Genomic DNA, 10,947 nt, shown 5'->3' with positions numbered 1-10,947 from the left:
CTGTGCTTGCCAACAAGGTTTTCTCCACCAAGTTCCACCAAGTCATATTTTGCATGGGAATCAAATACTTATTTTACTCACTGAACTGCAACTCAATTTATAGCATTTGTTTTATGTTTTTTTCCGGATTTTGGTTGACATTCTGTCTCTATCACTTAAAATACACCTATGATAAAAAAACGATAGACCCTTTGTTTCTCTGTAAGTGGGCAAACTTACAAAATCTGCAGGGGATCAAATAGATAATTTCCTCACTGTATAATATTTGGGTGTTCTAAGTAATTTTATAGCAAAAAATACAGATTTTTTTTAAAACAACAAATGTAAAAAAAAGCCTGGTCTTAAAGTGTTTAAACCTTTGCAAACTCAGATGGCAATCATACCTCAGTCAGCACTATCCACATGACTGCTTTATAAATATTTTTATGATTATATTACAATAAAATGTAACCACCTGATTTCAAAAGAATAAAAATATAACTCAAACATTAAAGCTTAGTTGAAATCAGAAATCAAAGAGGTGAAGTTCGGCATTGCAGGACGATGGATTGCAAAACACATAAACTCTATCATGTACATGGAATGGATTCCAGAAGTTATCTTGATATGTATTTCTCTAATAAGGAAGACATGGCCTTTGCAGAGGATGCTTTAAAATTTCCAATGGCGATGTTTCACTATCAGTTCAGCACCGGTATGTACAGCATATATTGATAATTTCAACAAAAAAAACTAATGTTAGTAATAAATCTAATGCCGCGTACACACGACCTGACTTTTCAATGGACTAGATCCGACAGTCTTTCCGACGGACTTTCGTCGGAGGTCCGATGGACTTTCTGAACGAACGGACTTGGTCACACATGACTGGACTAAGTTCATTCGAAAGTCCATTAATTTTGAATGTGATGACGTAAACGGGACTAAACAACGTAGTTCAGTAGCCAGTAGCCAATAGCTGCCCTTGCTTCGTATTTGGTCAATCGGACTAGCACACAGACGAACGGTTTGCACACTAGAAAGCTGAGTCCATCGGACAGATTTGAAACATGTTTTATTTCTAGGTCCGTCTGACTTTTGGGGGAAAAAAAGACCGCTGGAGCCTACACACGATCAAATTGTCCGACGGATTCTGGTCCGCCGGACCTAGTGGGCCCGAAAGTCCGATCATGTGTATGCGGAATAAGAGTATCACTCACATAAGTGGCAGTCCTCATAGTTCTGACCTCACAGCTTCCTATTGCTGGTAGAGGGGGAATGCATTATTTCTTATTCAAAAATCAAGCTGTTTCTATAGAAAAAAATTATATACCTCACTATGGGCTCTTCTACATTTTGTTGTGTTACAAACTGCAATTAAAATAGATTTGATTGATATTTTATAACACTGAGGTACATGAATTTAAATTGAATTTGTAAATAAATAACAACGATCAACACTAAAAAATTATATTTCCTCTGGAGCAACCAGCCACCCTCCGATTTCGTATAATTGGTTGAATGAAGTCTACTTTTGGGTAATTAATGTTCCTGGAGTTTTTCGGAAGCAGTGATTTTTTTTTAATGCTTAAAGTGAAACAATAAAAATGAAATATTCTTTTAAATATTGTGCCTGGGGGATGTCTATAGTATACCTGTATAGCGGCGTATTTTTCCTGTGTTCAGAACAGTACCACAGAAAAGTTACATTTCTAAAGGAAAAATTGTCATTTAAAACTGATCGCGGCTGTAATGAATTGTGGGGTCTCGGCAATATAGATACAGGTAATTGAAAAAAAAGAGCATGGGATCCACCCCCTCCATTACCTTTAGGTCTGATATGGAAATTAAGGGGAATCCTGCGCCAAATAAAAAAAATGGCGTAGGGGTCCCCCCAAAATTGGGAACACAGCACCAAAATAAAAAAAAGTCGCAGGGGTCCCCTAAAATCCATATAAGACCCTTATCCTAGCATGCAAGTCCTTTAATTAAAAATAAAAAAATAAAAATGTCCCACAAAGTAAGTTCACGCCGCCTGACGCACCGGAAAAGAAAAAAAAGCCACGACCGACCCGCCTCTATGGGAGGCCCCCGCCGTCTGACGCATCTTCGCTTTGACAGCTCTTATATAACTGAAGGAGGGCCACTCGGTGACGTAACTGGGTGACCCCACCCCCCTCTGAAGCCATGGAGACTTCCCCATGGCGTGGTGTCCACATAGGCTTTTAGGAGCTTTTAGTGGCATAGGTGTTTTCATACAAAAAAAACCCAGGGCCAGCTTGTTCTTGAGCAGCAGCATTACAGCTGTAAAAATGCCTGATGCAGCTAAATGCATGTTAATGCTGTATACAGCGTTAGGCTGCATCAAGAGTTTTTAAGCTGTAGTAAATGGATTTGTGAGTGGAAAAAAGAAGAGTGCAGAGAAACACTGCTAAGTGCTAATGCAGCTAAATGCAGCTAAACACAACTAAATGGACATTAACGCCAATGCAAAAGGCTACTAAAAGTGTGTTTATCCTTGTGTCTGTACTGGCTTTGCAGCTCTTTTTTTAACTCACTGTGTGCATGAGGGCTTAAAGTCACAATGACTTTTTTTTTTTTTTTTTGCAAATCTGTTTATTGGAATTTATACAGTGAACAAGCAACCAAAAGCAAAACAAAACAGACAAAAACAAAAACAAAAACACAGACATTGGTCACGATTAGTGTTACAGGCGTGACGTGTAAAGAGTTGCAATATAAGACAGTGCGTTACATACAAAACATGTCGGAGAATTCAAGGCATCTCACCGGCCACAGAGGGCCGTCTCCATGTGCAGTAGGACGACTCAGGACTACACCACGCTACTCAGATATACAACATTTCCACTAGTGCATATTCCTATTTATTAACAAACGAAAATGCGTTAAGTAGGCTGTGGGTCTGAGGCCGTGGAGGCATCCGCCAGCCAGCTGGACCAGACCTTGTTATATTTTTGCGGGCAACCTCTATTAACATAGCAGTCCTTGTAGAGAGGCAGGCTTTCGTTCACCAATTTTTTCCACAGGGAGAGAGGGGGAGGAGTGGGCTTACGCCAGCTGAGCGCAATGGCCTTGCGGGCATAGAAGAGAAGTAGCCCAGCTAGGGTGCGCCGCGCCACAGTGGGAATTAGATGATCTAGCAGGCCCAGTATGCAGGTTTCTATAGAGAGTGGGAGCGATATGGAGGTGACCTGTGTAATGACCCCTAGTATCTCCTTCCAATAGTCAACAATGGCTGGGCAGGTCCAAAAAATATGAATGAAGTCCCCCGGTAATGTCCCACAACGCCAACATCCCGGGGGGGAGGCAGGGTTCATTTTGTGCAGTCTGTATGGGGTGAAATATGCTCGGTGGGCCATCTTAAACTGTATCAGCCGATCTCTCAGGGAGACCAGGGATCTGAAGGGGAAGTCCCACATGTCATCCCAATCATCGTTATCAAAGGTGGGAATGTCTCGCACCCACTTATCTCTAAGTTTTCCCAAAGTAGGGAGGGAGGTCATTATCAAATGGGAGTAAAGTGTTGAGGTGGGCTTAGTGTCACAGCTGGACTTGAGGAGGCCCTCCAGTGCAGATTGGACAACCTGGGGGGGAGAGCTGGAGAACTGGCACCTGAAGGCATGGGAGAGTTGTAGATACCTAAAAAAATAACTCTGCGGGACGTTGAAATCAGAAATCAACTTGGGGAGTGGAGCCAGCGATTGGTCAGAAATCACCTGGTCCACTGTTCTAATATTGAATTTAGTCCAAGCATGGGGTTCAGGCAGCTTGTAAAACTGCTCCAGGGTGGGGTTTCGCCACAAGGGGGCAGCTGGAGAAAGTGCATTGGTAGGGTATTTTTCAATTTTAAGTCCTACCCCCCATGCACGTAACGTGGTGCGCATGGAGGGGGTCAGTGGGTACGGGGCCTTCGGGCCACGATAGAGTAAAAATTTCAACGCCTCCAGCGACCCCAACACCGCCGCTTCAACCAAGGTGGCAGGGTTTGTCTTATCAGGAGTGAGCCACCAAGCTGCTGTAACCAGCTGGGTGGCTAGGAAATATTTGTACAGGTCAGGGCACGCCAGTCCTCCCTGGGAGGACGGACGCGTAATTGTTGACCATCCATACCTGGGGGATTGGTTTCCCCAGATGAAGGAGGCAAACAGACTATGCAGACGGGAGAAAAAGGATTTGGGAATCCAATGTGGAGATTGGCGGAGTAGGTAGATAAATTTCGGTAGGATTTTCATTTTTATCAGGTTTATCCGCCCTAGCAATGATAGGGGTAGTGACTCCCATGCCTTCAGACGCAGCCGTGTCTCATGAACCACTGGGGATAGATTTAGGGGTACGAAGTCCGAAGCCTGCCTCGAGACCCCAACTCCAAGGTACCTGAAGGTCTCCACCCACTGTAGGGGTAAATCAGGGGGGGCAGTGTCGCGAGCTGCTGGGTCTATGGGGAACAGAAGCGACTTCGACCAGTTAACCTTAAGGCCCGTGATCGTGGAGAATGAGTCAAGAATTTGTAATGCCCCTCTGAGTGAGGAGTCTGCATCGTTAAGGAAGAGAAGGAGGTCGTCCGCATACAGGGCGACCCTCTCCTCCAGCCAGCCAACACGCAGGCCCCTGACATGCAGGGAGGTACATAAGGCCTCCGCCAGTGGCTCCATTGCAATGGCGAATAGGGCCGGAGAAAGAGGGCAGCCCTGTCTCGTGCCCCTGGACAAAGGGAAGGACCGCGAAAGACTCCCCCCCAACTTAATGGCCGACGTGGGGTGCCTATAGAGCGCCTGAAGCCACTTAATAAATACTAAGGAGGACCTCCCACAGAAAAGGCCACTCTACAGTGTCGAAGCCCTTCTCTATGTCTAGGGAGGCCACCACCCTGGAACCCTCAGTAAGGTGCTGAGCATGGATGTTAGTAAACAGGCGTCGTAAGTTGATGTCAGTGGCTCTATTAGCCATAAAACCGGTCTGGTCTGTCTCTATCACAGACGGCAGTAGGGGCTGTAGTCTCGTAGTGAGCAATTTGGTAAGAATTTTGAAGTCCGCATTTAGGAGGGCGATAGGCCTATATGAGGCACATAATGTGGGGTCCTTAGGGGCCTTGTGGATTAGTATAATGTGGGCATGGCTCATGGAGGTGGGAAGGGTGCCCTCCGCCAGACAGTGAGTATAGAGCTGGGCCAGCTGGGGGGCAAGTAGGTCCCCGTGGGTTTTGTAGAACTCCATAGGGAGGCCACCTGGACCCGGGGATTTCCCTGCGGGAAAGGAGCAAATGGCCCTCCGTACCTCCTCCGGGGTAATGGGCCTTACCAAATTTTCTCTCTCTGCGTCCGAGAGCCAGCTGAGTGCCAGGGGGTCCAGCCAAGGCGCCAGGTCCTGTGGCCTGAGATCCGAGGGCAGTACGGAGGTATAAAGGGAACTATAGTATTGCCTAAATGCGTCCAATATGTCTGGAAGAGAGGAGACCGATTCACCTGAAGGGGACACCACACTAGGTATCACCGTCAGGGGCAGGTCGTGTTGAGCTAACATTGCCAGGAGACGACCGTTCCGGTCCCCCTGTTCAAAAAACCTTTGCTTGTTGCGGTAAAGATCCAGTCTGGCAAGTTCTGTGAGGTGGAGGTGTAGTTCTCGTTTCGTCGCATTAAGGGCCTCGAAACTAGAGTCAGTGGGGTCAGCTGCATAGGCCTCAGCCTGGGTATCTACCTTGCTCTGTAATTCAGTCGTGGTGGTGGCTTGTTCTCTATGGATCCCAGCTATGGAGGAGATATAATGACCTCTACTGAAGGCCTTGAATGCGTCCCAAGTAACCTCTGGGGAGGAGGACCCTGCATTAATTTGCCAGTATTCCGTAAGGTGGGGCGGGATAGTGTTGACCAAATCGGCATGGGAGAGCCAGTGGGTTCCCAGGCGCCAAAGGGCCGAGGTTCGGGAAGTGGGGGAACAGACATTAAGGAGGAGGGGGCAGTGGTCCGACAGCCCGCTGGGCAGGTACGTGGCGTCTAGCACGTCCGAAAGCATGGCTGGGTTGGCAAAAGCTAAGTCGATGCGTGAGGACGTTTTATAGGTGGTGGAAAAGCATGAGTAGGCCCTAGTCGAGGGGTGTTTCCACCTCCAGGCCTCCGTCACTCCCATGGCTTGTGCCCAAATGGATAGGTCAGGGGAGCAGTGTTTGGGGGGGACCGGTCTGTCTAAGTCTGGGGCTAGAATGGCATTAAAATCACCCATAAGTAGCAGCCTAGCGGGGCAGTACGGGGTAACCTTATCCAGGATAGTGTATAAGGTGGATGCTGAAAAGGGAGGAGGCAAGTATACATTTACCACAATATATCTCGTTCCCCAAACTGTGAAAACCACAATCACGTATTTACCCTGAGGATCGGTGTGAATCTGCTCCACCGCACATGGAAGGGATTTGCTAATCAGCACCGAGACCCCCCTGGCATAGGTAGAGTAGGAGGCATGAAAGGCTCTCTGGATCCATGGCTTCCTCAGCGCCAATAGTTTGCTGCCCATAAGGTGCGTCTCCTGAAGCAGCACCACATGGGGGGAGTGCAATTTCAGATATTTAAAGAGAACTGCCCTTTTAAATTTAGAATTGAGCCCCCGGACATTCCAAGACAGGATGTTAAAAGAGGACATGTCACGTGTGGCCATCAGAAGGTGCCATTATTATGTCAAGGAGACACACCTGAGCGTCAACATCATGTACCAAGAGCCGCCTAGACCCAGAGAGCCTATTGTAGGAAGAATCGTGACCAGACAATAACCATACAAACAAAAAAGTAAACACATTAACAAAAAGCAAACATACCCTTGGTGACCGCGAGGGGTCAACCCTGCCCATAGCTGATGGCATCCCTGGGAACTGGGGAGCGATCAGATTGGGCCTATACCCAAAAAATAACAATAACAATTTAACCCCTTAAACTGTGCACGGTAGCAGTCCAATGCTGTGCGTGAGAACGTGTAGAAATCCTCCAGGGGGCAGTCCTCTGCAGGTCAGCAACAACACTTCGTGCCACCCAAGTGCCACAAGGGGGAGAAAACAAAAAACAAAAAAAAAAAAAAAAATCCCCCCAAAACAGGGGGAAAATATAGCTGCCACGGTGTATTCCAGCCGGGGTGGAGAGGTATATCCCCGGCACAACTTCAAAACTTCACCGAGACAAGCCAGAAGGGGGGGAGAGCAACAACTTATCTTGTAGAGTTCCTCGTGGATAGCTCGCTCAAAATAGGATATCGTAGATAGGTAAGGATGAAGGGCCGGTACTTGGGCCTAAAATGACATAAGAGTTCAGAGTTTTCCCGTCATTTACATTGCTATCCCCCAGTGAGCCCCAGTCAACCCCCGGGCCCCCATAATGGAATAGTGCACGCCACCTCAGCGCAGCCCGGTAAGCCAGGCATCCGCCTCGGCCGGCGTGTCAAAATTTGACAGTGCCTTCATGCTGGATTCGCAGGCGACTAGGATAGAGCATGCCATATTTAATATTGTGGTCTCGGAGTCTGCGCCTAACATCAGTGAAAGTCTGCCGTTTTCTCTGTAGGTCCGGGGAGAAATCGGGGAACAGCATGATGCGTGCATTACCATATTGCAGATTCGGGTGCTTCCTGGCCTCAGCGAGTATACGATCTCTATCACGGTAGTTGAGGAAACGCACCAAGAAGGCACGCGGGGGCGCACCCGAGACAGGGCGACCCATCGGAACGCAATGTGCACGTTCTGCCACATACGTAGGAGGGACATAAGTCAATCCCAGTAAATCCTTGAAGAAGGCTTCTGCAAAGTCCGCCGGGTGGTCTCCCTCTGAGCCCTCAGGAAGGCCCAGTACCCGAACATTGTTACGTCTCATTCGGTTTTCGGCGTCGTCTGACTTCGCCACTAAGGCTTTAAGTGTGTTGCGTATGTCCGTGAGTTGGTCAGCGTGCTGTCCCGTTCGATCCTCCACCTCCGAGATCCGGTGTTCAGATTCTGAGAGACGCCCCTGTATTTTATCCAGGTCATTACGGATAAGGTTGCACTCCTCTGCCAGGTGATCGATCCGTACCAATAGAGATGTCCTGCTGCTTTCAATCGCTGCTAAGATCATGCTGGTGTCACCTGTGGGAGGCTGCGGTGAGGAGGGCGTGGGAATGTCAGCTGGGGAACTGTCATCCATGTCGACCAACAAGGCCTGCAGCTTCTGGAGCAAGGCAGGGTCCCCGCGGGGGGGGTGGGGCTGCAGCCTGTGCCCTGGGCAGTTGCACAGGTTTCGGAGGCTTCTTTGAAGGCATCAGATGGCTCCCCGGCCGGAATAAAGCAAGAGACGGGGACTGCGGAGACGGGGGGGCCAGCAGGTGGCGTTATTGCCTAGTAAAATGGTCGCTATGTGCAATGCTGGCGGTGCAGACAGTGGTCAAGAGAGTCCGTAAGGTGGCAGGGCCTCAGATGTAGAGGTTGCGGGCGGCAGTTCCAGCCGAGGGGGCAGTTCAGGCGACAGGGAGCCACCGGAGGAGGAGTCAGGGGGACCAGGAGCGCACTCAGTACTGCCGGGTGGAGCAGGAGAGGTTCAGCACGTGGCACCGGAGTCAGGAAGGAAGGCCACAGTATGCCTGGGAGTGGAAGCTGATGCCCTACGCTGCTGGCAGGCCAGGGCGTCTGTAGATGGGGTCCGGAGCAGGTACAGAGGGGTCAGGAGAGTCCCTGGGTGTAGCAAGATGGCCGCCAAGCACCACAGAGTACTATGCAGGGGAGCCACGGCACGGCTGCAGGAAACAATCGGCCAGTAGAAGGGTTATATCACTGAGGGAGGCTGAGAATAGACCCAGGCTGTGCAGAAGGCTTGTAGTAGATGGCAAGGCCGCAGCTGGGTGCACCAAGATGGCCGCCGTACTGGGAGCAGAGTCCAAGTTCAGGCCCAACAGCACACAGGGCACAGCAGGAGGATGGAGGGCTAGTAGGGCAGCCGGGGATGTCACCAACGGCGTCCGTTCGGCCGGCGCCGGCCGCGGCGGCCGTCCGGCGGCGTAGGAAAGTGCGGTGGGCTGGAGGCTGCACTAGGCCGCACTAGGCCACACCGGGCCACGGCCTCGACGGACATCACCGGGGGTCCCGCGGGCCACCAGACCCCACCGGAGATGCAGGGGAGCCGGCTAGAGGACAAGGGAGGGCCCCTTACCACACCGCTGGTCCAGGAGAGGGTCGATGGGCAGGAAGATGGTCGGGAAGATGGCGGCGGTCACCAGCGTGCAGGCTCCCAGCCGAACGCGGGCCAGAATCCGCACAATGGACCTGGCAGCAGCAGCAGGCAATGGAGGGAAGCAAGTGGGTATGAAGGATTCAGTTTTTGGGCTTTGTATGGCAAGGATGTCAAAGGATGGGGCCTAGGATGTCTGGAGCTCTCCACAGAGACGTCCTTCGCCGCTCACATCCGGACACGCCCCCCCACAATGACTTTAAAGTAGTTCATGTACTACTTTGGTTAGACTTTCATGAAACATGAGGGCCATAGACTTCAATGTGAACCCTCAAAAGTCACATGAAAGTCACTCCTGAATCATATACATATGTGTGTGACTTTGTAGAGCACACACAGTCACATGGTCAAAACCAAAGTCGCAGAAAAGTCGCACTTGTCCATAGCAGCATCAGAGTCACAATGTAAAGTCGCAGTGGAAATGACACAATTTCGAAGTCGTACAAGTGTGAATGGTTTTCCCTTCTATGTAATATACATTGTTCATTCGTAATTTTAGATATTCCTTAACTATGGTTATCATTTACACATTCCTGCCAGGTGCAGTTTTTCTTGGGAGGTTGGCCGCCATTGTTTTAGTGGGGTTGCGGTCCTTCTGGCAATTTGAGAGCTGTGATGCGCACCTTGGGTCTGCCCCCTCCCTCCTTGTCCTACGGCTGAGGGCTCGGGCTGACACCTTGCTGCGCATCGATGTCACGCACCAATCGCCTGATGCATGATTTTTTTATTTACTTTCCAATTTTCAACATCTCCAACTCTATTAAATTTTTCCATCAGCACATCAATTTAATTGGACATCCCAGCCTAATCTTTGGTTATACTATAGCTTCCACACATTCATTGTTATATCACCTTCTAATTTCCATGCTGTTTGGGCAGACCAATCCCATATCACCATGAATTTTATACTTACAATTCACATTAATCTTTTAACATTTTTTAATTATTTCCAGATACATTTTGTTTCTCCCTAGATGTTTGGGACGATCAATATTATATCACCATGCATTGTTTGGTGATGGCCCAATCACACCGCACCAGCACATTATTTTTTCTGTTCCCTGATACCTTGCCTCATGTGCCGCCTCAGCTCCCATGCCAGTTGTTGACCCCAGCCTACCATTGGTGGCCTTGCCACACCCGAGACCAATGGCTAGTTCTGTAAGTATGGGTGGATGTTATATCATCTCCCCTCAACTTAACTAAAATGTTTTATTAGTGCAATCAGTCTGACTCTGACCCATTATTTATTTTTAAGGCTTTTTGCCATAATTGCTCCTGATGAGTGGTAACCAACCACGAAACACATCGAGCTATGGATGCTACACTTTTGCATCTTTTATTTACAGTAACATTTAGATATGTGCAATATTATACCTATCCGATGCCAGACTAGACACTTACCCTTTTATTATGTTATTATCAGTTTTTTAAGCTACTTACATTCAACTGTCGTGTGTTATTGTTCCTTGCACGTGTGTGTGTGTACATATATGTATTGACTCTATATGTATATATATATGTATATATATGAAATGAATTTCAGACTCATGGTTCTGTGCGTCTTGTTTTTGTTATTATTCATTAATATATGGAATAAACTTGTCACGAATAGTTATTTATTTTCAAAATGCATGCTTCATTCAAAGTCCCAACCCTTCCTTTATTTTCTTATCAGAATTGGGGATGGAGGTAATCTTGACTTTTTGGTCATAGACCT

At 48.4% G+C, this 10,947-nt stretch overlaps 1 protein-coding gene across 1 annotated transcript in view; it reads left to right on the top strand.

Moving 5' to 3' along the window:
• Positions 1-543: 543 nt before the first annotated feature.
• LOC143934383 (indolethylamine N-methyltransferase-like) overlaps positions 544-10,947 on the top strand; it is a 54,364-nt gene continuing 43,960 nt past the window's right edge. The window contains exon 1 of the mRNA XM_077457952.1: positions 544-694. Coding sequence (XP_077314078.1) covers positions 544-694 — 151 coding nt within the window. The remainder of the gene's footprint in view (positions 695-10,947) is intronic.

Source organism: Lithobates pipiens, unplaced genomic scaffold (assembly GCF_037356315.1).
Source record: "Lithobates pipiens isolate NorthernLeopardFrog02 unplaced genomic scaffold, aLitPip1_a1.2 Scaffold_27, whole genome shotgun sequence".
In the NCBI taxonomy this organism is placed as follows: Eukaryota; Metazoa; Chordata; class Amphibia; order Anura; family Ranidae; genus Lithobates; species Lithobates pipiens.
This window is presented reverse-complemented; position numbering and strand designations above follow the sequence as displayed.